The sequence below is a fragment of the Euwallacea fornicatus genome, chromosome 7, assembly GCF_040115645.1.
Source record: "Euwallacea fornicatus isolate EFF26 chromosome 7, ASM4011564v1, whole genome shotgun sequence".
Lineage (NCBI taxonomy): Eukaryota > Metazoa > Arthropoda > Insecta > Coleoptera > Curculionidae > Euwallacea > Euwallacea fornicatus.
The window spans coordinates 3,132,429-3,154,908 of record NC_089547.1 but is presented as its reverse complement, the minus strand read 5'-3'; the positions used below and the strand labels follow the sequence as shown (position 1 = coordinate 3,154,908).

The 22,480-nt window shown below is 33.9% G+C and overlaps 3 protein-coding genes across 4 annotated transcripts; 1 reads left to right on the top strand and 2 right to left on the bottom strand.

The window, feature by feature from the left end:
• The first annotated feature begins 695 nt into the window (after positions 1-695).
• Positions 696-14,083, top strand: beta4GalNAcTA (beta1,4-N-acetylgalactosaminyltransferase A). Of its 2 annotated transcripts, XM_066284359.1 has the most exons (7): positions 696-881; positions 7,440-7,634; positions 10,712-11,085; positions 11,210-11,468; positions 11,947-12,111; positions 12,162-12,380; positions 12,430-14,083. In XM_066284359.1, exons 2-7 carry the CDS (start codon positions 7,507-7,509, stop codon positions 12,569-12,571), a joined length of 1,287 nt encoding a protein of 428 aa, XP_066140456.1. In that variant the 5' UTR covers positions 696-881; positions 7,440-7,506; the 3' UTR covers positions 12,572-14,083. The 2 variants fall into 2 exon arrangements, with proteins under 2 accessions (XP_066140456.1, XP_066140459.1); XM_066284362.1 differs by lacking the exons at positions 696-881; positions 7,440-7,634 and adding an exon at positions 9,507-9,895.
• A 2,254-nt stretch (positions 14,084-16,337) lies between these two features.
• On the bottom strand, positions 16,338-17,841 carry LOC136340381 (uncharacterized). Its single transcript, XM_066284430.1, has 3 exons — positions 17,604-17,841; positions 16,766-17,001; positions 16,338-16,709 (listed from the first exon to the last, which is right to left on the bottom strand). Exons 1-3 carry the CDS (start codon positions 17,634-17,636, stop codon positions 16,475-16,477), a joined length of 504 nt encoding a protein of 167 aa, XP_066140527.1. The 5' UTR covers positions 17,637-17,841; the 3' UTR covers positions 16,338-16,474.
• A 790-nt stretch (positions 17,842-18,631) lies between these two features.
• On the bottom strand, positions 18,632-22,378 carry Thor (eukaryotic translation initiation factor 4E binding protein thor). Its single transcript, XM_066284433.1, has 2 exons — positions 22,084-22,378; positions 18,632-19,231 (listed from the first exon to the last, which is right to left on the bottom strand). Exons 1-2 carry the CDS (start codon positions 22,223-22,225, stop codon positions 18,984-18,986), a joined length of 390 nt encoding a protein of 129 aa, XP_066140530.1. The 5' UTR covers positions 22,226-22,378; the 3' UTR covers positions 18,632-18,983.
• Positions 22,379-22,480: the final 102 nt, after the last annotated feature.

The following is a 22,480-nucleotide window of genomic DNA, read 5'->3' as shown; positions in this document are numbered from 1 at the left end:
ATGCTTTTCTTTTTTTTGCATTTTATGATTGATTATGTATGTTATAAAATGACTACGAGCGAGTAAAAGACAGCTTTTCTCCCATTTAATATAAACAATGTTTATTACTGATTATGAGACCCGCGGGGTGGACATCCTTACCTTGGATGCACTATGTGTGAAGCAATTTTATGGAGGTAGCTGGTTTTTACGTTGAATTCGAACAAACCATAATAAAATAGTAAGGGAAACAAAGTTATTTCGAAACTTTAAGGAAAATAAACAGAAAGAGGTCAGACTCATTTTACTCATTTACTTCTGGTTGTTTTAATAAGAGAAAAATTTGAAGCTTTCCACCTAGTAATTTCGGATTAAATGTTCTTCATACATTTTAAAACCCGTTGTGTATTCCGAATCGATATTCCAGAATACACAAACAGTACATGCTTGATGCATCCTGGGGAATGTGTGCCGACCCGGGAGGCCCGGCTAATACAACTTTCATTAGACTCGTCCAGGGTCAAGACAGGATGCATTTCCCGGAGAAGCTTCATTCTACAACAGTTTCCATCCCAGTTTCCAGCAGGACGTATGTCGAAACGCGGATCGTTACGAATTTGTCCACCTACTCCTCATCGCGGCAGGATTTTGGCCAATGAGATCTGCAGAAGCGCACAGGCCATGCTGCGACGCGTGGCGTACAGTACCGAAAAATCATTCAAGAAAATATAGTTCTATCTCCGTTGTCGGGGTTGTAGGCTGCAGGCTCCTGGCTATCCGATACATGTATTATTCCGAGTGTTTTTGCAGGAATATGGAAACTAGGTTAATGAGTTTCCGGTAGATTGAATGCAATTTCCCTTGCAATGGATGATCGTCGGCCGAACTGTATTTGATATTAGGTGAGTTTTTTAAATTTGAGAAACTTTCTTACCCATTATTTGATGCTGAATTTACAGTTTCCAATATTTGATTTTTTTCAAATATTAATTTGCCTTATCGCACCCTACAGAACACAGAAGAATAAAATGGCAAAAATTCTCGTCTTCAAATCTTGAAAATAATATGGAAGCTTTTTAATCAATTTTCCACTTTAAATAACTCACCAATTGAGGGACGTTTTAAATACATAATTATATATATATAAAATAAAATATAAATTGATGTAAATATGATAATAATTTAGCAGAAGAAATGGCAGTTCAAAACCAGAGAATTGAGCACACAAAATGGCATGCAAAAACAACAAAGTGAATTTTAATACCTGGAAAAAAATTTGAAAATCTTCAAAACAATTAGAGTTTCGAATTAATTTCGACTTGAAGGAGTGGCGTATACAGTTGGGACCTGAAATAAGAAAAAAAATCATTCCTAAAAAATTCAATATTAATTGTTGATAAAAAAAAACTTCAAAATAATTAGAGTTTCGAATTAATTTCGACTTGAAAGAGAAGCGTACACAGTTGAGACCTGAAGTAAGAAAAAAAATCATTCCTAAAAAATTCAATATTAATTGTTGATAAAAAAATCTTCAAAACAATTAGAGTTTCGAATTAATTTCGACTTCAAATAGAAGTGTACATGATGGAGACCTAAAGCACAAAAAAATGGATTTTCAAAACCGCTCAAGTTACAATAATCCTCTTCGGTCAAGTTTCTTCCAGAAGAGCTAAAATTACAAAATAATTTCGATTTTCATCCAAAATTCTAGTTACGTCGTTGCCATTGATCTGACAAAACTTAATTGTAACCCGCGAGAAACAACAACCCAAATTTACCCTCGAGCACCAAAAGGATGAGTCAGAATTACGTCAGCAACATCCACTCTCACTCACAAAATGATAATTAAACCCGTTAAAAACCGTCCATTTTCACTTAATAAGTCATGTATACACTAACGGCGTAACTCACAAGTCTTTAAAACAAAAGAAAACCCGGTTTTCTGGATTATTAATGAAGCGCGCATTACGCACGTCCATCTCATCGACGCACTAACCTTCGACTGAATCATTTATGAAGTGATGTCGTACTACTTGCCCTTTGTAAAGGGTACAGCTGATCGGTATTGAAAATCGATACACGATAGGAACTAATATGCGACGTTTCCAGATTTAGTAAAAAGGGGAGAAAAGTTGCGAAGTGAAGGCAGCAATTTCATTATGCAAACACACCCCACGGAATAAAAAATACATTTTCTATTGCACCATTTTCACTTTATGTGCTCAATTTTCTCTCTTTGTGTGCCAGTGAATACGATTTTAAATCAAAGGAAATGCGTTGACTCTCTGATGTTCGTCAACATCATAATAGGTTTTTCACATTAGTCATTTTTTATTTCTCGGTCGTAAATGCTTTGAGGGCAACTTGTTGCAGAATAGAGCTTTAAAGTAATTATTGACGTTTCTATTTGTCGTTGTCTCAGAAGTATCTTCCAATTATGTCCACAACTTGAATAAATATTTCCAAATATATAAGGTATTCGTTTCTGGAGCTCAACCATGAGGATCGCGGCAATCATAAAAGATACGGGTTTTATTAAATAAGAAAAAACTGCACATTTTGGAGTTCAAAAATATGCGGGCTTTAAAATTAAAAAAATATCAATAATTTTCGGGGATATTCGACGAGAACTGAATTTTCGATTTTTATTTTTGACTTGCAACCCTTTCACATACCAAGGAGTAAACGGAAAAAATCCTATAAAGACAATAAAAATTATTCTCCGAGAAGAACTTTTACGGCTATTTCTAGTGCTGAAAAAGATTATGAGATTAGAATGCTCTCCCTGAAAAATAAGACTTAAAGAAAAAAGAGCTTCAGAACGAATATTGCAGCGCAATGTTTCAGAAGCAAGAAAAGGACATTTTTATACAAAAAATGCTCTGAAGAATTTCAAACTTGTAACTACTAATTTTTCACATAATCGAATCTATTCATATATGTATTTACATAATCTTAGCACACATGCTGTCCGAGGGTTTATGTAAATTTATGGTGTCAAAAGTGTATACCGGGGTAATATGATCACGTTACAGTGGCTCGATACCCCTAAATAACTGAAGAAAAAAACATTTTAATAATAACATTCTCGCAAACGTCTTATTTCTAAACATGGAGCGCCAAAGAATGAAATTTCTTTTTTTTCTAAAGTAACTTATTAAACATAAAATTAATCTGCATGTTGGATTATTTTGATAATTGATGGAACTACCCACAACCATATATTCTTTATCATATTACAATACATGGAAGTTATCTATACATTTCTTGAAGTTTTCCACCAAAGCACGACTTAAAGAAGTTCCGGGTACAACTCCAGATCAAAAATTTTAGTTTTTCGTAAATAAATAAAGTTAAAACAGAGGTTTAAGCTTCCACGCCCTGCAAGTGTCATGGAAATTAGACATTTTAAATGATTTAGTTATTTGCATTTTTTCCATCATTTAAGAGATAGAAACCAGGTGCCTACATATTTTTACAAGTAATTTAGAAAAAATGAGTACTTATTGAAGAATCTTTAAACTTTGACTTACATAAAATGGGAAAATTATGTAGGTACTCTGATTAATACTTAACTAGTGCCTCTCAATATAAGTAAAAGCGAGACATTAATCATACTTGAGAAGCCATCGTTAAACAAAGATGGCGGCTTGTGATTAATTGATATTTGTCTGTTGGTTGATATTAATATAAATTTAATATAGTGTTCTTGGAGGATGAAGTAAAATCTATCTTAAGTTGGATTTATGCCACAAAATAAATTTAAAATAATACAGTTATTACACATATTACGGAAATTGAGTGAGATTTTAGACATTTTTGCGGTTGTCACTTGTGCCAACAAAGTGACATTTCGCAATATAACGCCATCTTTCTTTCGAATATTACTTACCCTTGACATCTAAAATGAAAAAAATGTCGAATGCTCCCGAGTATCTTCCTATGCGTAAGTTCTACTTTCAATCACTGCATTGCTGCAAGAATAAAAATTTAAATAATTTAAAAAATCTAGCGACGTTTCCTGTACAAATACTTATTCCTGCCGCAATACATTAACGGTTTTTGTAAAAAACTAATACTGTGAAAAGTTTATTCGGTTTTCGGGATATAAAATTGGAATTTCGTACACACACCAATTAAATTTACTTCTTTTTTAATAGCTATTTTTAGAACTTTTTCAGTAACTATGGATCAAAAATTTTTAGAAAACCTGAAAATAGCACTTATTTCATAATCTCAGTACAAACATGTTAGACACCTTCATATGCAATTTTCCGCGTAAAATCAGGACTATCACATCTGAAAATATTTAGACGTCGTAGGAGATTGTTGCACCAACTGATTTGACACGACTTTACCCCCCGAATTCCGTTTACTATCAAAAATTACATGAAAAATTGATCAATAAAACGAGTTGAAGGTAAACTCGTGTAAAGTTCGTTGGTGCAAATGCATATCGAACACCTTGTATAATTAATGTCCGCTATAGATTAAAATAGCCTGAGGCAGGGCCGAGACCAGGAACGGGCTCAACAAATAATTTTGCTCTATGTTCTCAAATAAGAGAGAAACCAGAAACGTCTGCGATTTTCCTATAGAAAAGAGTGCGTTTTCTTCTCTTTTACCCCTGTCAGAGATTACCAGCAATAAACACTACAAATTTGCTTGCAAATTCCTTGACGCCGTAGTAAGAATTATGCAAATAATTATTAAAATGATCCCATTCCGATTCTTAATGATAAACTCGATTTAATTGTTTAAACAGGATATCAGAATTTTACACATATTAGAAGCAGAGGTACCTCTATCAAATAGGCTACTTTGGTTCACATAATTAATCAGAAGCTCATTAGGGTGGCAAGGGTGGAATAGCGAAATAAATCTGGCACGCGATCAGTTCCGTATTGAAAATATTAGAATAAGGAAGTAGATAAATAATCCATCAAGCTGTATTGTGCAGAATAGTAAATATTTTAAAATAAATTGAAAGCTAAAAGATTCTGCAATCCAGAAATGATTAATTTTTCATTTTCTATACTCAATGTCTTATTTACGTCCCTGCAGCTCTGCGATTTCCAAAACGGGTGGAGGGAGAAGGTAAGTAAATTGGTAGAAAAGTACCATTTTCTAATGCTCATTTAGAGTAAAATTATTAATTTGTTGTTAATTTCACAAGTTGGTTCTCCCTTCGATTAGTGGAACATTGATTTTTTTTTAATATAACATCCTGTATAGTATATTTTTATTTGTTGAAAAATCTAGTTATAAAATAGATTTCTACATACAATTTTCTATACTTTTTTTGGAAATTCGGATCACTCTCCAGAGCTTTTTATTAAGAAAAAATAAACTCTAAATGGATGGTCCAACGGTGGAGATTTGAGATGAGAACTGAGAAGAATGGGAAGCCCTTAAGGCCAATACGTCATAATCGTGTTAGCTTTAAAAGAGGATAATTTCGATAAAACGCCGGGGGATAAATAATTCACTACTTCGATTTCAGCGTTTATATTATACGGTGGGTAAGGCTATCAAGGTTTTGATATATTGGATCTTAGATATGTTGTTATATTTGTGTACCTATAATGTTCCAAAGGTGTTCGTCACAATAAGATTATTTTGCCATAATTTATCTTTCAAAGACAAATTCACGAGTTTTCCATCATTGGATCAAAACAAATCGATGGAAAATCTGCCTTCTTGGCCCAAATTATCTTTCAGTTTTTCTCAATTCAAATTTCTTTTTACTTAAAATAAGCAACAAGCAAGTCCAGCAAGATCCCTGGATAAAACAGAATTTTTACACATCAATAATTTAAGGCACTTTTCCAGCATTTTGCCATTCCGGAAAGTTCAAGGCGAAAAAAGAAATAATAAGGCGAATAAGGACGACTTTGCATAATTGAATGTGTTCTGTTTTCTATGAGAGCCATTTCGTGTTAAGGGCACTTTAACTTGGAAACCCTAACAAGCATACAATTTTCGAATATGAGCGTGAAAGCTAATTGGCATATCTAAAGCTTTTGCGGGAAATTCTTTTATAGCATAATATTTCCATGAGAAGAGAAAAGTTTCCTAAGGAAAAGGTAGGGCATTAAGACCCTTTAAGTCTGGGTTTGTATGCAGTTCGACTTCGACGTGACGATTACTTATTGATCAGTAGCGATAGGTTTGTTGGAAGCAAAAAACTAATTTAAATTCAATTCAAGAGATTTAAATATGAAAGACGTTGTACCCATAGAGATAACCTCTTACCATTGACATTTTCTGTTCTCATGGGCGATATTGTTTTTGCGTTGTTCATTTTGTTTTTTCATTGCTTTCATTTTGCTTTTCTTCAAAAATCGTAATGGCGACGGGGCTTCATGTTGCACAATTTTACAGGAATCATATTGAAATTAGTATCTATCCAACAAGTTTCTCTAGTTTTAATCACGATCATCTTAGAAATCGCTTTGAGGCAAATGGTGATTGTATTGTAGCATTATTACCTGGATGATGCAGTAATCACACATTCCAACGATAACTAAGTACTTATATAAATCGGATCTGCTTTAGTAAGTACTGATGGTATTTGGGTAATTTCCAACTGAACGATTTCCTATATTGTTCCATTTACAACGTAATTTGATTTGCTTTTGATTTAATTAATTGCGCTTGAGAATTGTATTAAACTCAATAAAATTCTCAATTTCCCAGGATGTTAGAGCAGTCCGGACTAACAGTTGTAAGGCAATTAGTTCTTGAAGTGCTAATTTGCTTTAAACGCGTCCAATCGATACGGTCTGGCAGATAAAGCGTTGTAAAGAAGCTTTTGTAGTTGGATGTTGTTCAATGATTCTGTGCAATAAAATTTCACAATAATATTACAGACAAGTTTGAATAGCTTTTAATTTTTGCGTTTAACGAACGGCTAAAAACTCACGTCTCTTTTACATGCGTGCAGGTAATGCACGCATGATGCTAATTTACTAAGCACTAACACACCCACCACCGATAACCAGTGGAAACCTCCAATTTTTTATAAACAAACCATAGGAGCGTTTTTGTGGTTTTTCGCATTAATAAAAAAGTGGGCGCAGAGGGTTTCTTAACCGAAATTTTCATTTTTTCCCGTTCAAAATACTTCTTTATTTTGCCACAAATTCCAGTTTATTTTATATTTTGTAATGCAATAAGATTGGTGCAAATCCAGGAAAAATGGAAAAGAACCCTCATAACTTGATCGTGCTACACCCTCTGTACATAACCAGACCCGCAAAACATTCCCTCTTTCAATTTCCCAACGTAATCCTATTCCAAGAGTTTCATCGATAAGCTAAATAATCCAATTTATTATGTATAAATGTACTTATAAATATCTTCAAAGAAAGAAAGACCTAAAGATCAATGACCACTACTACTAGTAAAAGTAACGATTTTAGTACATAAATAATATTAAAATATCGTTTTCCTTGCAGACGAAATCCTTGCTGTTGAAAGCAGAAAAAGCAGCGCAAATGCTGGGGCAAAATATGTAGGAGGGCTATGCCCCCTTGCCTCCTGCAAAGTACGCCCTACAAAGGGCTCTTTATTCTAATTTTGGTTTTCGTCATTCTGGAATACCTGTTCAGCAATGTGTCCGACACTGGGAATGGATTTCTTAATGCATCCACGTAAGTTCGCGTGTAATGTAACGAGTTCTCATAATAGTTTACCAAACAACTATGTGATTATGTAGTTATCCAGGTTTTTGTACTACCCACGTAGCCAACCCCCCAAGTGGTTAAAAGGTATAAAAGGAGAAGGGCTGGCTTTAAAGTGGCCGTTTTACTGGAAATACTGTTGACAAAGATAAATCGAATTCATATTTGTTTTTTCACCGCATTATCGCGCATTACAAGCTTTACTGAAAATAGAGAATCGCATAAGGAGTAACTTTAATCTACATGTGCAATAATTGAACAATCCAAGCAAAATACTGTAGTAAGGAAAGGAACAACTCTCCTGAACGTAATATCCTCCTGGAAGAACATTAGCACCTACTTATATACAATGCGTTTCGTAAAAATAAAAACTTTAAAAAGGTCGATTAAAATAAGAAAAAAGGTTTTTATAAACATATAATCGCTAAATTCCCGAAATACAAGGTGTTAAAAAATTAACCCTCGTGTTTTCTAAAGAATTCAGGAGTCACTCAGAGCCCGATTAGATTCATTTATCTTCGTTGGAGATAGTAATTTTTAAAAAATCTCGATTTTAAAGTGATACTGCCATTCATTTTAATTTTTTTTAGTAGCATTAATTTCATCACGGTATCTACAGGATTTTGAAATTTCATCTGAATCTCAAAATCGTAGACATTCGCGAAAGAAATCAAGAAATTGAAGAATTCCGTTTTACTCGCTCAATTTGCAGCATGTAAGTATGAAAACTGCAAAGAACTGGCGGACGTTACTGCGTTTGTCTAAAATTTCCACAAATCTGGCGCGTGGGCACGCCCCTGAAGTATATAGAGGAAGTCTAATTTACATATAAAAAGTACGCCAGAGTCTTGTTATTAAACGACGAAAATATTTATTAAAGCTTTTTTAAAAAATTAACACAAAACGGATTTTTCCCTTCGGCACCCTTTACTGCAAAAATGAAGCGAGTCCAGATATACATCGAACTCTTTCGAAGAAACTAGAATGTTTTTTTTTAACACCCCGTATTTCAGAAAAGATGTTCTTCTGGGAACCTGCTTACAGAAGCTTTTTTCTCATTTTGACATAAGGAATATTTCCTTACACATGGGTCCTTGGAGGACTGCCAAGAACGGTTTATTTTCGTCTACGTTTTCACTGTTTTTCTCTCTATTTTACCATTTAGTTTTCCTCACTCAGCTTTATCTGCTTTCTCTTCCTAAGTACTGCCTGAAACGATTATTCCCGTGTCGTTTGCTTACTAAACTATCTAACCACCATCAATTTGTAAGTGGTATCGACGAATTTGTGTACGCTATAAAAAGTATTAGGGTTAACAGGGGCAATTAATTTTTTAGCAGTTATTTTAATATTAGTTTGCTTTTCTAGCGTATTTCCAATCTTTAAGTATTTTTCTAGCGCACAAAATACGGCGCCTCTAGTACCATTCCCCATCAATATTGCCAAGAGCCTGGCGTGAGACACCAGCTCGCTGGTAATGTCTATAATAACTCATACTAATGCTGGTTTACCAAGCAGTTTTCTAATTTATAGAAAATTAGCTTAAATACGTTCACTTTTCCCAAAGTTAAATCTGAGTTAATTTATTGAAGGATAAAGTGCAGGGTAAATGCAGGTGAAATCACTATCACGAGCAGAATATAATTTGTTATAAACAAATTCTTAGCCTAGTTCGGTCTGGAATCATATACGTTCCTGTGGCTATACGGGACAATATGACGATACAACTATATATTTTGCCCGAACTGTGCAGGATAGTCCGAACTAACTTTTTTATGAGCGTTTTATAGGAAGAAACAAACCGATCAGGTGGTCAACACGAAGTCTCGATTTAAGCCCGTTGGATATTTTTCTGTGGGATCACATAAAATTGTTGATATATGACACTCCTGTAGCCACTCAAGAGAAACTGTTGGACATAACTTACGACGGGAGCGCAATTCAATGATTCAAAGAAGGAACGTACATGGCATGTTCAATTGAAATCCATCTTTGATCCATAAAAAATTAGTTGGGAAATTAATTTACAGATAACCACCTCTGCAATTAGGACACATATCCCACTGCTTCAACAACCGATTTATACCTTTCTTGCAAAATTCTCGTGACTGCTGGTTGGAGAAAGGCATTTTACATTTAAGCATCCGATTCAAAGCGTCTACCTTGCAATACCTTTTTTCTCAGTGGGCCAAAAATATGAAAATCACAAGGCGATAAATCTGGACTGTAGGGTAAATGTTCTAAAACCCTTCCATTTTGTTCTTTGAATTTTTTTTTCACTACGTTTGAAACATGAGTCACCGCGTTGTGAAACAAAATGGCATCATTGCAAAGTTTTCCTGAACGTTTTCGTCTTATTGCTTAATGAAGCTTTTTCAGAGTTTCGTTGTATAGATTTGCATTAATATTCACTCTGTATTTTTTAAATTCCATCAACAATAGTTTTTGGGTGCCAAAACAAAAGCTGAATTTGACCAAGGATGAGTTTCAATTGAACAACCTAATATATAACCAGGTTGGGGAGTCGTCATTTTGGCCCTTTATTATTATTTTTAGGCGATCTTTAACAAAAATTACACTAAAAAATAAGTTTTTTGGTGTAAACGAGCCAGCATTACATTTTTGAACAAAAACGATCCTAGAGCCAGAACGGCTAATTTTTAACTATGAGTATGCAAAATTTGTTCACCACAATGTCCCCTATAACCTCCTTAAGTTTAGCTCAACTTTTTTGCAACACCCTGTAAATTTTAAAAAAACATTACCCCGCTCCAACCCATACTTTCTGTGTCGATTCTGATTAAATCGATAAAGCTTATGCAAACCTCGAATCGTAAAGATGCAAGTCACAACCTTCCATACAAACGTTGCAAAATAAGGGTAAAGTTCGACATTTATTATTTATTTGCTGTGTAAACAATAGCGATCCATATTTTCTTCGCTTTTGACCTTTTAAAATGTCGAGCTCTATGGGTATTTATCTTAGCGCTTAACACACCACCATCCCATGGAAAGGTCCAATATGAATAACTTCTGTTTCTTTTTAGGCCCTTTCAATACCCAGACAAGTCTGAGATGAACTATGGACCTCTTCTTAAGGCGTTGTTATTCAAAAACTCGGCTAAAAACGCCACATCACTGCTCACAAATCCGCATTCACACCCACTGAACCCAATTCTTTACTCTAAGATGAACAATTTTTCTCTAGAGATTTCAAATTTAAATTACATAGTGACAGTTCCTCCGTTCTTTATTGAGAATATAACTTCAACGTACAATATATCCGGTTTGTTTGTTACAACGACAACTATTAAAGAAAATATTAACGGTAACGGATCTAAACTACAAGATGAAGAAGGCATTAGGGCTGAAGCTCTGAATATGGTTAAGCCTTTATGTCCAGACATATCACAATATTTATGTAAGTTTCAGCGACATCATGAATTTTAGCTATCTCTAATTGGTAGCCGTAATTGCGTCATATATCCAAGTGACGATCGATTCAATTATTTTATATACGCATAAGCTTGTCATAATTGTTCTAGATGGTCGAGTGCCGATACGAAAATACCCCGTGCCTTCTGTAAAAACTTTGGAAAGTAGATTTTCGTGGCTTCAGCCCGGCGGACATTGGTCTCCCTCGAATTGCACAGTAGAGAAAAAAGTGGCTGTAGTAGTACCATTTCGATACCGCGGAGAACATTTGCTGCTATTTTTGCAACACATGCATCCTTTCTTAAAAAGACAACACTTAGACTACACCATATTCGTTGTAGAGCAGGAAGGAGATGGACCGTTCAACAGGTGCGGTTCCAAGCGACACACAGGGAGCCTATTTCCGGGGTTCAACCATCCGCAACCCAGATAGTTTCACCAAACTGCAAGACTAAACCCCGAAATGAGATACATCGTTGTAATCACAAAAAAAATTGAATTCAAACGTGGGAAAATCCAAGATGGCGTCCATAAAAAAGAACAGTCGATAATGGTGATTGAAAATCGAAACGTCGAATTTCCAATATGGCATCGCTACGTTGTAGAAGAAAAGTTGTAATGATGAAGTGTGAGTGATATTGAATTTCCTCGCCACATAAACTGAGAAAAAAATAAGATACGAAAGTCATTGGAATTTTTCAAATTTTAAAACGGCATATTCTCGAACCTCAAATGACGTCATGTTGCACCAATTTAACCCATTTCGTGATTTTTAAGATCTCTATGGTTGAGCTCCAGAAATGGATCCCCTATACTATATAACCATTGGTCTTAAATCGAATTTTAGGGCAATGCTCATGAACATAGGATTCAAAGAAGCTTTAGAAATCAGAAATTTCGATTGTTTCATCTTCCATGACGTAGATCTATTGCCTGAGGACGATAGAAATTTATATTCGTGTCCTCTGCAACCGAGGCATATGAGTGTAGCCGTTGATATGCTTAAATACAAGTAATAAGAAGCTAACTTATAAATTATGTTGTGATTTTAAAATATTTCAGGTTGCCTTATCCAGCAATTTTTGGAGGAGTTTCTGCAATCACAACTGAGCATTTCAAGTTACTCAATGGGTTCTCGAACTCCTTTTGGGGTTGGGGCGGAGAGGATGATGATATGTCTAATAGAATTAGGTTCCATCATCTTTATATCTCAAGATACCCTATTACCATAGCCAGGTATACCATGTTGACACACAAAAAGGACGCTCCCAATCCCAATAGGTAAGTATATTGTAATAATTTGAACACTATTAATACCTGTTTGTTTCAGATATGATGTCTTGAGGAAGGGTCAAAAATTGTTCGATAAGGACGGCCTGAATAGCTTGAAATACGACATCGTGATGAAGAGAGAGAATTTACTTTTTACTTGGATACTAGTGAAACTAAGTCCGCCGAAAAAAAACAGCTAATGGCGGCTATATTTAGGCTGATTTCGTGTCAATAAATAGGTGGAATAATGCACCCATTACAATTATTAAACGTAATTTGATATTGCAAGGTTGTGAAAGCTGGTAATACTGTAATTATTTTAACAGTGAACTCAGTTTCGCACCATAGCGACGCTCACACTCTGTTTAATCCAAGCTCAAAATTAAATATCTTTAAAAGTATTAGAGTCGTCATACTAAGTGAGCGTCACCTTCAAATCGCACTCATCCATTCAGTTGGGCACCACACTAATTTTGGATGTGAGCGTTGGTGCCGTTTATCCTAACTGATGAAATGCTGAGAATTGTAAATATTTCTCTTATTGATTGATATGAACGATCGAATTTAGTAACATAACAAACGGTGAGAGTGTGCATGTGCTGGCGCAATATAAGACAAAATCGTACTAACGCAAATTTCTTGCATATAAACTGCTCAGTTCCACGTCTTACAATATTTTAAATATTTGTCTATTTGTCTTAGACTGTGTACTATCTGTCTAAGACTTTGTCTGAGCAGTCAGCAGTTTTTAACGCAGGCATATCTGAACGTTTTCGTAGACATTATTTATCTAATGAGGTACAAAATTCGTATTAGATATATCACCTTTCCCTTCAAATTTCATTGAAAAATAATTTGTGTGTGCTACGGTATTATCGCTAATAAGAAATCAAAAAATTTTTCAAAAATACGATTTTAAAAATTAAAGACAGTATAATAATAGTCTTAAGCGGGTCATTTCACATTAATGTAATACCGAGTTGTTCCAGTTTTTGAAATTCTTACCTAATAGAATTAAGAAGTGGACTTTTTTTAAAGTAAATAATTATCAATTTATCAATACTGAAGTCTGTATAGACAAATGAGTACTAAAATGTTCCCATTTTCTTGTGCAATCCAATAAAATTTCCTGCATAAAACATACTCCCTTAAGCCCGTTATTGAAAAACATAAGCCAACATACTCTACTATGTAAGGTCGACGATAAGGTAAAGCATCGATGAATGATTATTGAAAAGTTATTAACTAGGAGAAATGCGAAAAATTATGTGATATGCAAAAAAAATTATTCGCTAATCTTTACAGCACTACCGTACGTTAAAAAAAATCCGAGCAAGTAGGTTTTACAATTATTTGACACCGAGCCCGTATGTCTTTGATATGTTCTACGTAATTTCGAACATGAACCTAACCTAAGTTTCAATTTTAATGAGGAAAATATCAGGACAGTATTACAAATTTCCAGATACTAGAAAAGCATTTTTCAAAACATGTCGAAAAAGATGCATAGACAAATTTTTCATATTTTATATGCAAGGCCCTCATAAAAGCACCTTCAAAAAGATCTAATACAATTTCAACTTTATCCGAACAGGAAAGATAATATTAGATAGCATTGAAATTTACGTGGGTTTTTCTATGGTTTGTCTTACGATGCAACATCCTGTATAGGTTTATTTGTTTTGTAATATACCCCTATGATACGCCTATAATCATCAGCATTTTTTATTCAATACTCACCGCTGTTAAATTTTAGTACCAATTCTTCCTGAATTTTTACTAAACAAAAATATCTTGCCTTAAACGACTTTAAAACGCTTCCGAGAAAATAACAAACTTGTTTCGTATGTTCCAAAATAGTTAAAAGGTGTGATGATATACAAGGTGCCCCATAAATATGACGAATATGGATAAATATGATTAGGAAAAAGTTGAAATTCGGGTATCAAAGTGATCTATTAATTTAAAAAAATTTCATTAAAATACCATTTCCAGTATAACCAGAAATTATATTTTCACTTCAATAGATTACCTCTCCTTCAACTTTTTCTTAGTCATAGTTTTCAAGATATGGATAGAGGCCTATATTCGTGGGGCACTCTGTATTGCACATTTCATGATCGTGCAATTACCATAGATTTCAACTTAAAAAATAAACCTGATAAAATTTCGTTTTAGAATATGACAAAAGGAGGCATCAATACTTTAGATAAATTATGTACTACTTATAATGTACAGAGAACCACAAGAAGTTGGTTAATGGCAATTTTTTAGCTTATAACAAATATAATAACTATTAACGAGTTATTTATTACGTAAAGTTAAGTTATTTCAAAGGTAAAAGTACGTAAGAAGGTTCTTTATTAGAGAAATGGGTGAAGTTTTAGTCAAAGCTCACATTTCACGTCGCGCAGAAAAGCTCAAACTATTATCTGCGCTACGACTTAGTATATGTATGACGTTGTGATGTTGAACCTTCAATCTCACAAAAACCTAGGATTCAGCCTCAAAAAAGAACACGAAAACGTCATGATATTGATCGCCGAAGCAAAAATGTGAAGATGTCAGATCAGCGTTCAAAACGCTTGCAAAAAATATTTGCAAAACTCATTCAGTAATTATGTGTGCCAACTGTTATAAAACATGTATAGCGAAATAAATTTAATATTATTCATCGGTTAAAACATAAAAATATTGACAATACCAAAACAATATTTATTTTTATTCCTTTTTGATATTTCATTATGGGGTCATAGCACCCCCCACAATACAGTTTTCACAAAAATATAGCTATGCACACCGAAGGTTAACGTTTCCTAATGGTCAAGAACAAATGAAACATAAATAATTCAAATATTTATTTATCTACCCTATTTACAACAAATGCTGAAGAGACAAGTTTTAATTTGAAAGGCCCATTTTCTGTTACTGAACTATCCATTCCGAAAGTAAAACTCAAGCATAAAGGCTTTTTGTCTGAATGTAATATCATTTTTAGCATTTGGAAAACTTTAACTAACCTTCACGCAAGTCCGCGGTGCCATGAAAAAGGCGAACGTTAATAAAATACAGCAAATAATAAAGGTAAACGGAATTGCATTTAAGGGAAGTTAGCTTCATTTGTTTGTTCGATATCGCGTAGAACGTATCAAAGACATACGGACTCGGTGTCAAGTAATTCCAAAGCCTACTTGACCGAGGTTTTTTATAGCGCATGGTATATCTACTTTGCGTGTAGAGTAATCTACTACACCAAAGACGCATTTACTGCAGTTAAGTTAGTAACTAGTAAACTGCGGTAAATGGTTTGTTGTTCAGATCAGTAGATGCTGCACTTGCCAAGTAGATTCTTGGATTAAATATTAGTAAATGGTACATTTTTATACATACAACCTACAATGACTTTTCAAACATGGCACTTAGAATTTCTATAGCTTGTTAAAAATAAAATAACCAATCCAATAATAATACCTCCGATCTATTTAAGCTGAAGCGAAATAATTATCTTTACATTTAAATGCACAGTATGCTGGATGAATACATTTATAATAGCACCACTTTAATTGTCTTTGAGGTACTGGATGTTGAAGTTTGTATTCAAATGGAACTTCAAATTAAATATACTTAATGAGCTGTTATCAGTCTTACGTTAATAAGTATTTCTTTATCCTTGAACCATACGAAAGTGAAATATATTGGTTTCGTTCGTCCTACATAAAAATCAAAGTAACTGTTGCCCAATAATCCAATTACTTATCCATAACAGCGTGAACTTAAAGTAATAGTGCACATTACTAAAAGTAATAGTTTGATAAAGCAATTCGAGGATATAAAGTCCACAAACTTATAGATAGATAAGGAACTGCATAGATTCTTTAATGGAATAGAGAAGTTTAACTTCTAAGCGTTGAATGCCCCAAAGTTTGGCAATTCACCTGTGCTTTTGGGAGTCAAATAAACCACAAATTAAAGACCAATGATCTTTATTATACAAATCACAATAAAAATTAATATGTACCATTCAATTACCTACTATAAATTATAATACAAACAAAAATTACATCACATTTATGTAAGTACATCCTACTTAAAAACTATAACTTTCATTCTCGTACGTTGAGTTTTTGAACAGCATCTGAAACCTGTTCTAAGTCACTATGGCTGCCGAAATGAATCTTTTTCAAGTCCCTGTTCTCGCCGCCTTCGGCCACGACGCTTTCCAGCGACTTTGCTTTTTTCAGCTGTGAAATCTCAACTATAGACTCAGATATACAGTCTTCAACTAGTTTTTGGGCTATATTTGAAGCCGTCTCGACATCGTTATTTTCCGATCGAGTCCTAAAAAAAAAGAGCAAACAAACTTTTGTTGAACATCCAAGAAAACATTTGTTTACCTGTGCCGCTCTTTTGGAGGCATTTGATAAGGTTTATATCTAACATGAGGAACGGTAGGTCTCACTCTAAACCCTATAGAAACACTGCTAACGTATCTGGTGTTCATTGTGAGCATATTTAAATAGTTTTGTGTTCTAATTTCAGTCAAATACTCTTTTCTAGAATTGGTACTGGAGGATAACATTCCAAGCTCGTTTAAGGCAGTATCAAGCGTTGACAGTGGCTTTGACTCCATCTGAGAAAAGCAAAAAGAAATATAATACCGCAAAAAACAATTTGAATAGAATATTCTCATCAAAAGTCTGATTTTATTCCATGTAGTTTCTGTTCATAAAATAAATGGTGTATGGATGCTTTATAAGAAATCGTGCATAAAATGAACTCCATATCTTTGCACCCTTTTCATCAGGTGTCTTTTAACGTAAACGGCAACACCTAGTTAGATTTTCTTTCATTTCATCCAGCTCATTCTCTGATGAATGTGAACTTGAGGTTTACTTTATGGAAACTGCTTTAATATAAAGAAGATAAATGAAATTAATAATCAGTCAAAAAGTCTAAAATCACACTTAAATTTCGGAATTCTCAAAAAAACTATGAGTGGCAAAAAATCATATATACACTGCAGGTGTGAAGTACTTATGACCCTCATCTCTTAGATTCCCAAGCACTGAAGGCCTTAGGTTCAAACTTAATGCTCAGGTCATAATAATATACTTTAGAATGTTGATGTAGATTATACAGTTTTGCTAACCCACACAGATGAACATACCTCAAGTTTTAGGAGTATATGGGACATCGTATTAAATACAAAAAAAAAAACGAGAAAAAACCTACCTCTCCACTATTACTATCATCTTCAACCTCCATTAAAACCACGTATCAGCTGAATTGAATTACGAGAATCTTGATAAAAAATTATCTATCGTTCTATATTTTCATCTTGCGCTAATAAATCAGTACAATACAGCACCTCTACTTCAAAGAATGTGACAAAAAATGCATTTACAAGTTTACTTTATTTACACAATCAGCAAGGCAAAACAACAGGGACATTAACCCAGACATAAAACTTCAAATAATGAAACGTCAAACAAACAAACGTCTAAAACATCATATCCTGATCGCTTCTTAGACTTGTTTGTTAAAAATCGTGGATCCGAATACTCCATCAGAGTTCATTAGTGTAATAACACTACACTAATAAAAAAAAAAGCGGAACGAAAAAACATAGTGTTTACAAGCACAATAACTTGTAAGTATATATGAATATTAGCATATTGAATAAGTTGATAGGCTAATTAATTAAACCCTATATTATGTATAGGTACATATGTAGAATTTCTGGAGTATTTTGGTTTATTTGATATTTCTACATGCAAAGTTGACGATTTAAGTCAGTTAGTGGACTTACGAAAAGCATAGGGGTCAATTGATTTTAAAAAAACATTCATGTGTAGGGAAAAGAATAACATACACTCACACTCGGTACCACTATTCAATTCTAACTATTAATTCTAAATTCTATCTCTTTCTGTCTAAACATTTTTCTTTTCTACCTAAAATTACATACTGCACGAATCACCACTTGTTTGATCAGCTTGAGAAGCCTAAGAGCAATTCTAGTACTTTAGTGGGAGCTATTCTCACGGTTTTACAAATTTCAACGCACGCGAATCTCTGAACCTCTTCCAGCTTTACGAGTAAGTTGTTTCTCTTTACACCAGGGCACCACATAATGGTCCCGTAAATCACAATTTGGCTTACCAAAAAGGTCCCTTTGCATGTTTACAGTACGCGGAGAAGCGGCAAACCAATTTGGCCCCCAACCGACGTATCAAAGGATAATTAACAATGCGAAAGAATTAATTAGCACAATTTAATATAAATCGTAAACAAGAGAAACACTTACAAAATATTCACAACAGCCTTAACAATTCAATTACTAAATCGGTTGTATGAACATGAACACTTTCGTATATAATACATTTTTGTAATTATTTTGCATAACAAATAATACTAAATGAGCCTACACACCCAACAAATTATCAAGACTTTAAAAAGATAAAGGGGTACATAAACATTAATTAAAGTTCGAAAAATGATCATTTTCACGTATGAACTATAATTAAAGATAAAATTAGTTCAATGAGTTCCTGGTTTCAATGGCAATTATCTTGGTGGTAAAATTTACAGCATAGTTGTTCTATCAACAATTTACAGCTCTATATGAAATTGGTCTTCCTCTTTAATACTATTCTTCCTTGCATTACTATTCCTTCTGCTCTTATTTGTCAGGCTCTGCTTCCTAGAATAGTTGTAGTGATGGGTGTTGTTATTCTTCTTTGGAGGACTGCTGGAACCTTTAATTAAGTTTTCAGGGATATCATTGGTGGGAGGGGTTTGAGAGATCGGCGAATTACGTAGGTTCAGCAAGAACCTTTTTTCGTAGAAAATCTTGGTACCTAAAAGAAAATGTAAACATTTAAATATTATAACCTAAAGAAGGTTTAGAAAGATCCAATTGTGACGATAGCTTTCCCGTCTTTGAAGATAACAACTAATTTTTCGCTACGCTCCTGGATTAAATTAGGTTTTAATATTATAAATATTAAAGTTTATTCTCAAGTTACGAGGAATGTTCTATGAGTAATTTTATTAAAGACAAAATTTGACAATAACTATTTGTGAAATAATTAAGTGCCGCAAGTGGTTTCAGCCAAAAAAATTTAACAGATGAGAAAATTTTAAGTACCTTCATATTAAGAAAAAGAAAATTGATATAATGGCCCCGCTTATTAGTCCGTCCTCGTATATATAATACTTCTTCATTGCTTCTTTGCAGTTACGTAGATAACCAGACATACACAAAACCATTTTTAGTGTTACGAGGTTATTTTACTTATCTGCAATTTTACAATAATCATGAAAGAGTATTTTATTTATATTTAACAATTTCGATTTCAGACTCTTTCGAAGATAATTTCCTCTTGCAAAATCTGAAGGAACTATTTGCAGTTTTATTTGAGTTACAAATTCGTCGATAACCATTAGATAAATTTCCTTAACAGCCTAAGTACTAATTTTACCGACCATTTATGAGCCAAAAATAGAAATTAGACAATTAAAAAACCACCTGATAACTATTACAAAACAAAGTTAAATCTTTGCGAATTTATTAGTAAACAAATCTCCTGCGACGTTTATTTTTATGTATTTTGGCACATGTAGGACATTACGTTGGTGTTTACTAGGGGAAAATGCAATAATAATGTTTACATTATTCGTAAATTGAGACTATTATAAAATGCCTGGTTCGACCCTTGTTGCTTACTAGGCACCTGTGAGTTTCATATACCAGACTACAGCAACAAGAAACTAGTGATTGAGCACTTCTCAGAAAAGAAATGTCTCGTATCGATATTCATTCTTCGCCTCTGAAATTAAATTTTCCCTTGTCATTAGACTCTATAGATTTTTAAGTTTTGCTTTATTCTGAATTCAAGTGAGTCAGATGATAATTAGAATTTCGTTGTTTGTCCTGGTAACGCAATGGCAAAAATGCGACGTATTGTGTTTTGATGAGTAATAAAGAGGACATATACTTCTAAGGAAAGATAGTAAACAAAAGTTATTATCAGTGGTTTATTTGCTTTAACGACCCTGAAATATGGAAAACATTCTAACTATTACCTAACAAGCAACAAAGGAACATGTGTATTGGAAAAATAGATGACAGATTTATTATTGGGATTGTTTTCCATATAAATCAAATGGTGACGTCTGTAAATAGCGCGATTTTGTACTATAATGTGGATAAATGTTTTCCTTTAAGTGTCTAAAACATATGTACTATAACTACTATATTTTGTATAAATTTGGGGGACTAAACAAAAAATAAAGAACATTTTCTCCTTGATCTTCACAAAGTGCCTTCGTATCAATAAATTCTTCCCAAACTGTAGAAATACTCTTAAGTTGAAATTAACTGCGAATCGAATATATGCTAATTTCGTGATTGCAGGAAAAACATCAACGCCGGTGTATTGGTTTCTCCTATCAAATAGCTTTGAATACCTCAAAGCCACGTTTCCAAACTGGGGACATATTTTAATGAAACCAATTAATTTTTCCCTATACAATTTGATGTATTGCTGGGGGAGATACTTCAGATTTTATTATTGTTATGATATCTAAAAGTACAAAAACCCGAAAGTTTCTAATTAATGTCGTTATCCCCGATGTCCATTCTAGGTCAAGTATTTGCAGATAAAGACGCAGAACACTAATCGTTTAATCGATTAATGTACGTTGACTGCTCTTGAATTTAATTTATTTTTATGTTATATAGCAGCATTAAAAATTCCGATTAATAATATTGGTTTTTCTGACATAGAAGCTGACAGTTTTTCAACGGAACCTGACGATTAAATGGGTTCCATTTCGTAACTCGTTATAGAAAGAAAGCAAGTGCGACCTTTCATAACTCTAGTTTCGAATGGAACCAATAACACCAATGGTCTAGAGATGCATGGCGCAGTGCTGAAACTCGTGCCAATTACTTACGATTTCTTTGTCATATAGCAACAAAAAAAAATAACTGTATATATCAAATTCGTTAGGAAATACAGTTTTATAGCTCATTGCGTCATTGCAGGGCCTTGCTTTTCTCCTTCCGCAGGGTCTCACTTATAGTCTCACTTTAAGCATATATTTCCTAACTGGTTAAATAAATCGCTATTTTAGCGTTAACAGAAGCAATGGCCTCATTGAAATTTGGAGGATTCGAATTTAACGTCGTGCACTCACATGTTGATAAAACTTATGTTTATCGCGATTGATATTTTTTTAGATTTTTGTTGTGTCTGGCGCAGAATTCCACTAACAATTTACGACACTGTAAGGGTTAAATTACTGAAGCGCTGATAACTATCGGAAAAGTAATATCCACGGAAAAGCGTAAAAAATCAAAGACAGAAAAACAAAAACTTTTGATCCCCAGTGAACTAACTTGTCTTCGTTAATTTGCACCCAAGACCTTGTAAGTCGCTGCACACTCAGGGGTATATGGAGGATAATCTCTATATAGAAACCAAAGAATTGATTAAATGTTAGAGTTTATTTAAACGTTTCTATGGAAACATTCCCATCTAAGTTATAATTTTTTTTTGCTTTAAGGGCCAATACTTTAAATGATTTTCGTGGCATTTAACTGTTTCCACGGCAACTACGCTCTTAGTAAGTAGGTAAAAGTAAAGTAGTATTGGTAAAAAAATGTGGATTTCGGTTTTTTGGGATAAAAAAAAACAACTCTTACCTCCTGGGGTAGTCGAAAACGTAGTTCCTCCAGGAGTCTCAGAGTAGCAACTCGGCATCTCAGAGGGATCATTCACTAGAACCCTCTTGATAGGGATGGCCTCTGTACTTTTAGTTTGCCTTGGCATTGATGATACTGACATGTCTTCTATTGCAATTTGACTGACCAGCAAAATTAGGAACCTCAAAGGTTTATATTATAGAGAGCGACCTAATTCCAGCTTATCAGCCGCACTCAAAATACGATACTACACACACGGTTTTCGCGGTGTTATTTTTTAAACCGACGATATGCGCATAATTTCCGGCCACGATGCCAATTTGACGGAAAATCGACCATTCCAAGGTGGTCGTTATCATACTTTCTGTGCGTTCTTACCGTATTTTTGCGTTTTGCG

Excerpts from the sequence above, each read along its gene's own strand:
- beta4GalNAcTA (XM_066284359.1), top strand. The coding sequence starts at position 7,507 with ATGCCCCCTTGCCTCCTGCAAAGTACGCCCTACAAAGGGCTCTTTATT. Across the intron at positions 11,086-11,209 it reads AGACATATCACAATATTTAT|ATGGTCGAGTGCCGATACGA; the intron begins GTAAGTTTCAGC and ends TAATTGTTCTAG. Across the intron at positions 11,469-11,946 it reads GGAGATGGACCGTTCAACAG|GGCAATGCTCATGAACATAG; the intron begins GTGCGGTTCCAA and ends ATCGAATTTTAG.
- LOC136340381 (XM_066284430.1), bottom strand. The coding sequence starts at position 17,636 with ATGGAGGTTGAAGATGATAGTAATAGTGGAGAG. Across the intron at positions 17,002-17,603 it reads ATGATAGTAATAGTGGAGAG|ATGGAGTCAAAGCCACTGTC; the intron begins GTAGGTTTTTTC and ends TGCTTTTCTCAG. Across the intron at positions 16,710-16,765 it reads CCTCCAAAAGAGCGGCACAG|GACTCGATCGGAAAATAACG; the intron begins GTAAACAAATGT and ends CTTTTTTTTTAG.
- Thor (XM_066284433.1), bottom strand. The coding sequence starts at position 22,225 with ATGTCAGTATCATCAATGCCAAGGCAAACTAAAAGTACAGAGGCCATC. Across the intron at positions 19,232-22,083 it reads GTTTTCGACTACCCCAGGAG|GTACCAAGATTTTCTACGAA; the intron begins GTAAGAGTTGTT and ends ATTTTCTTTTAG.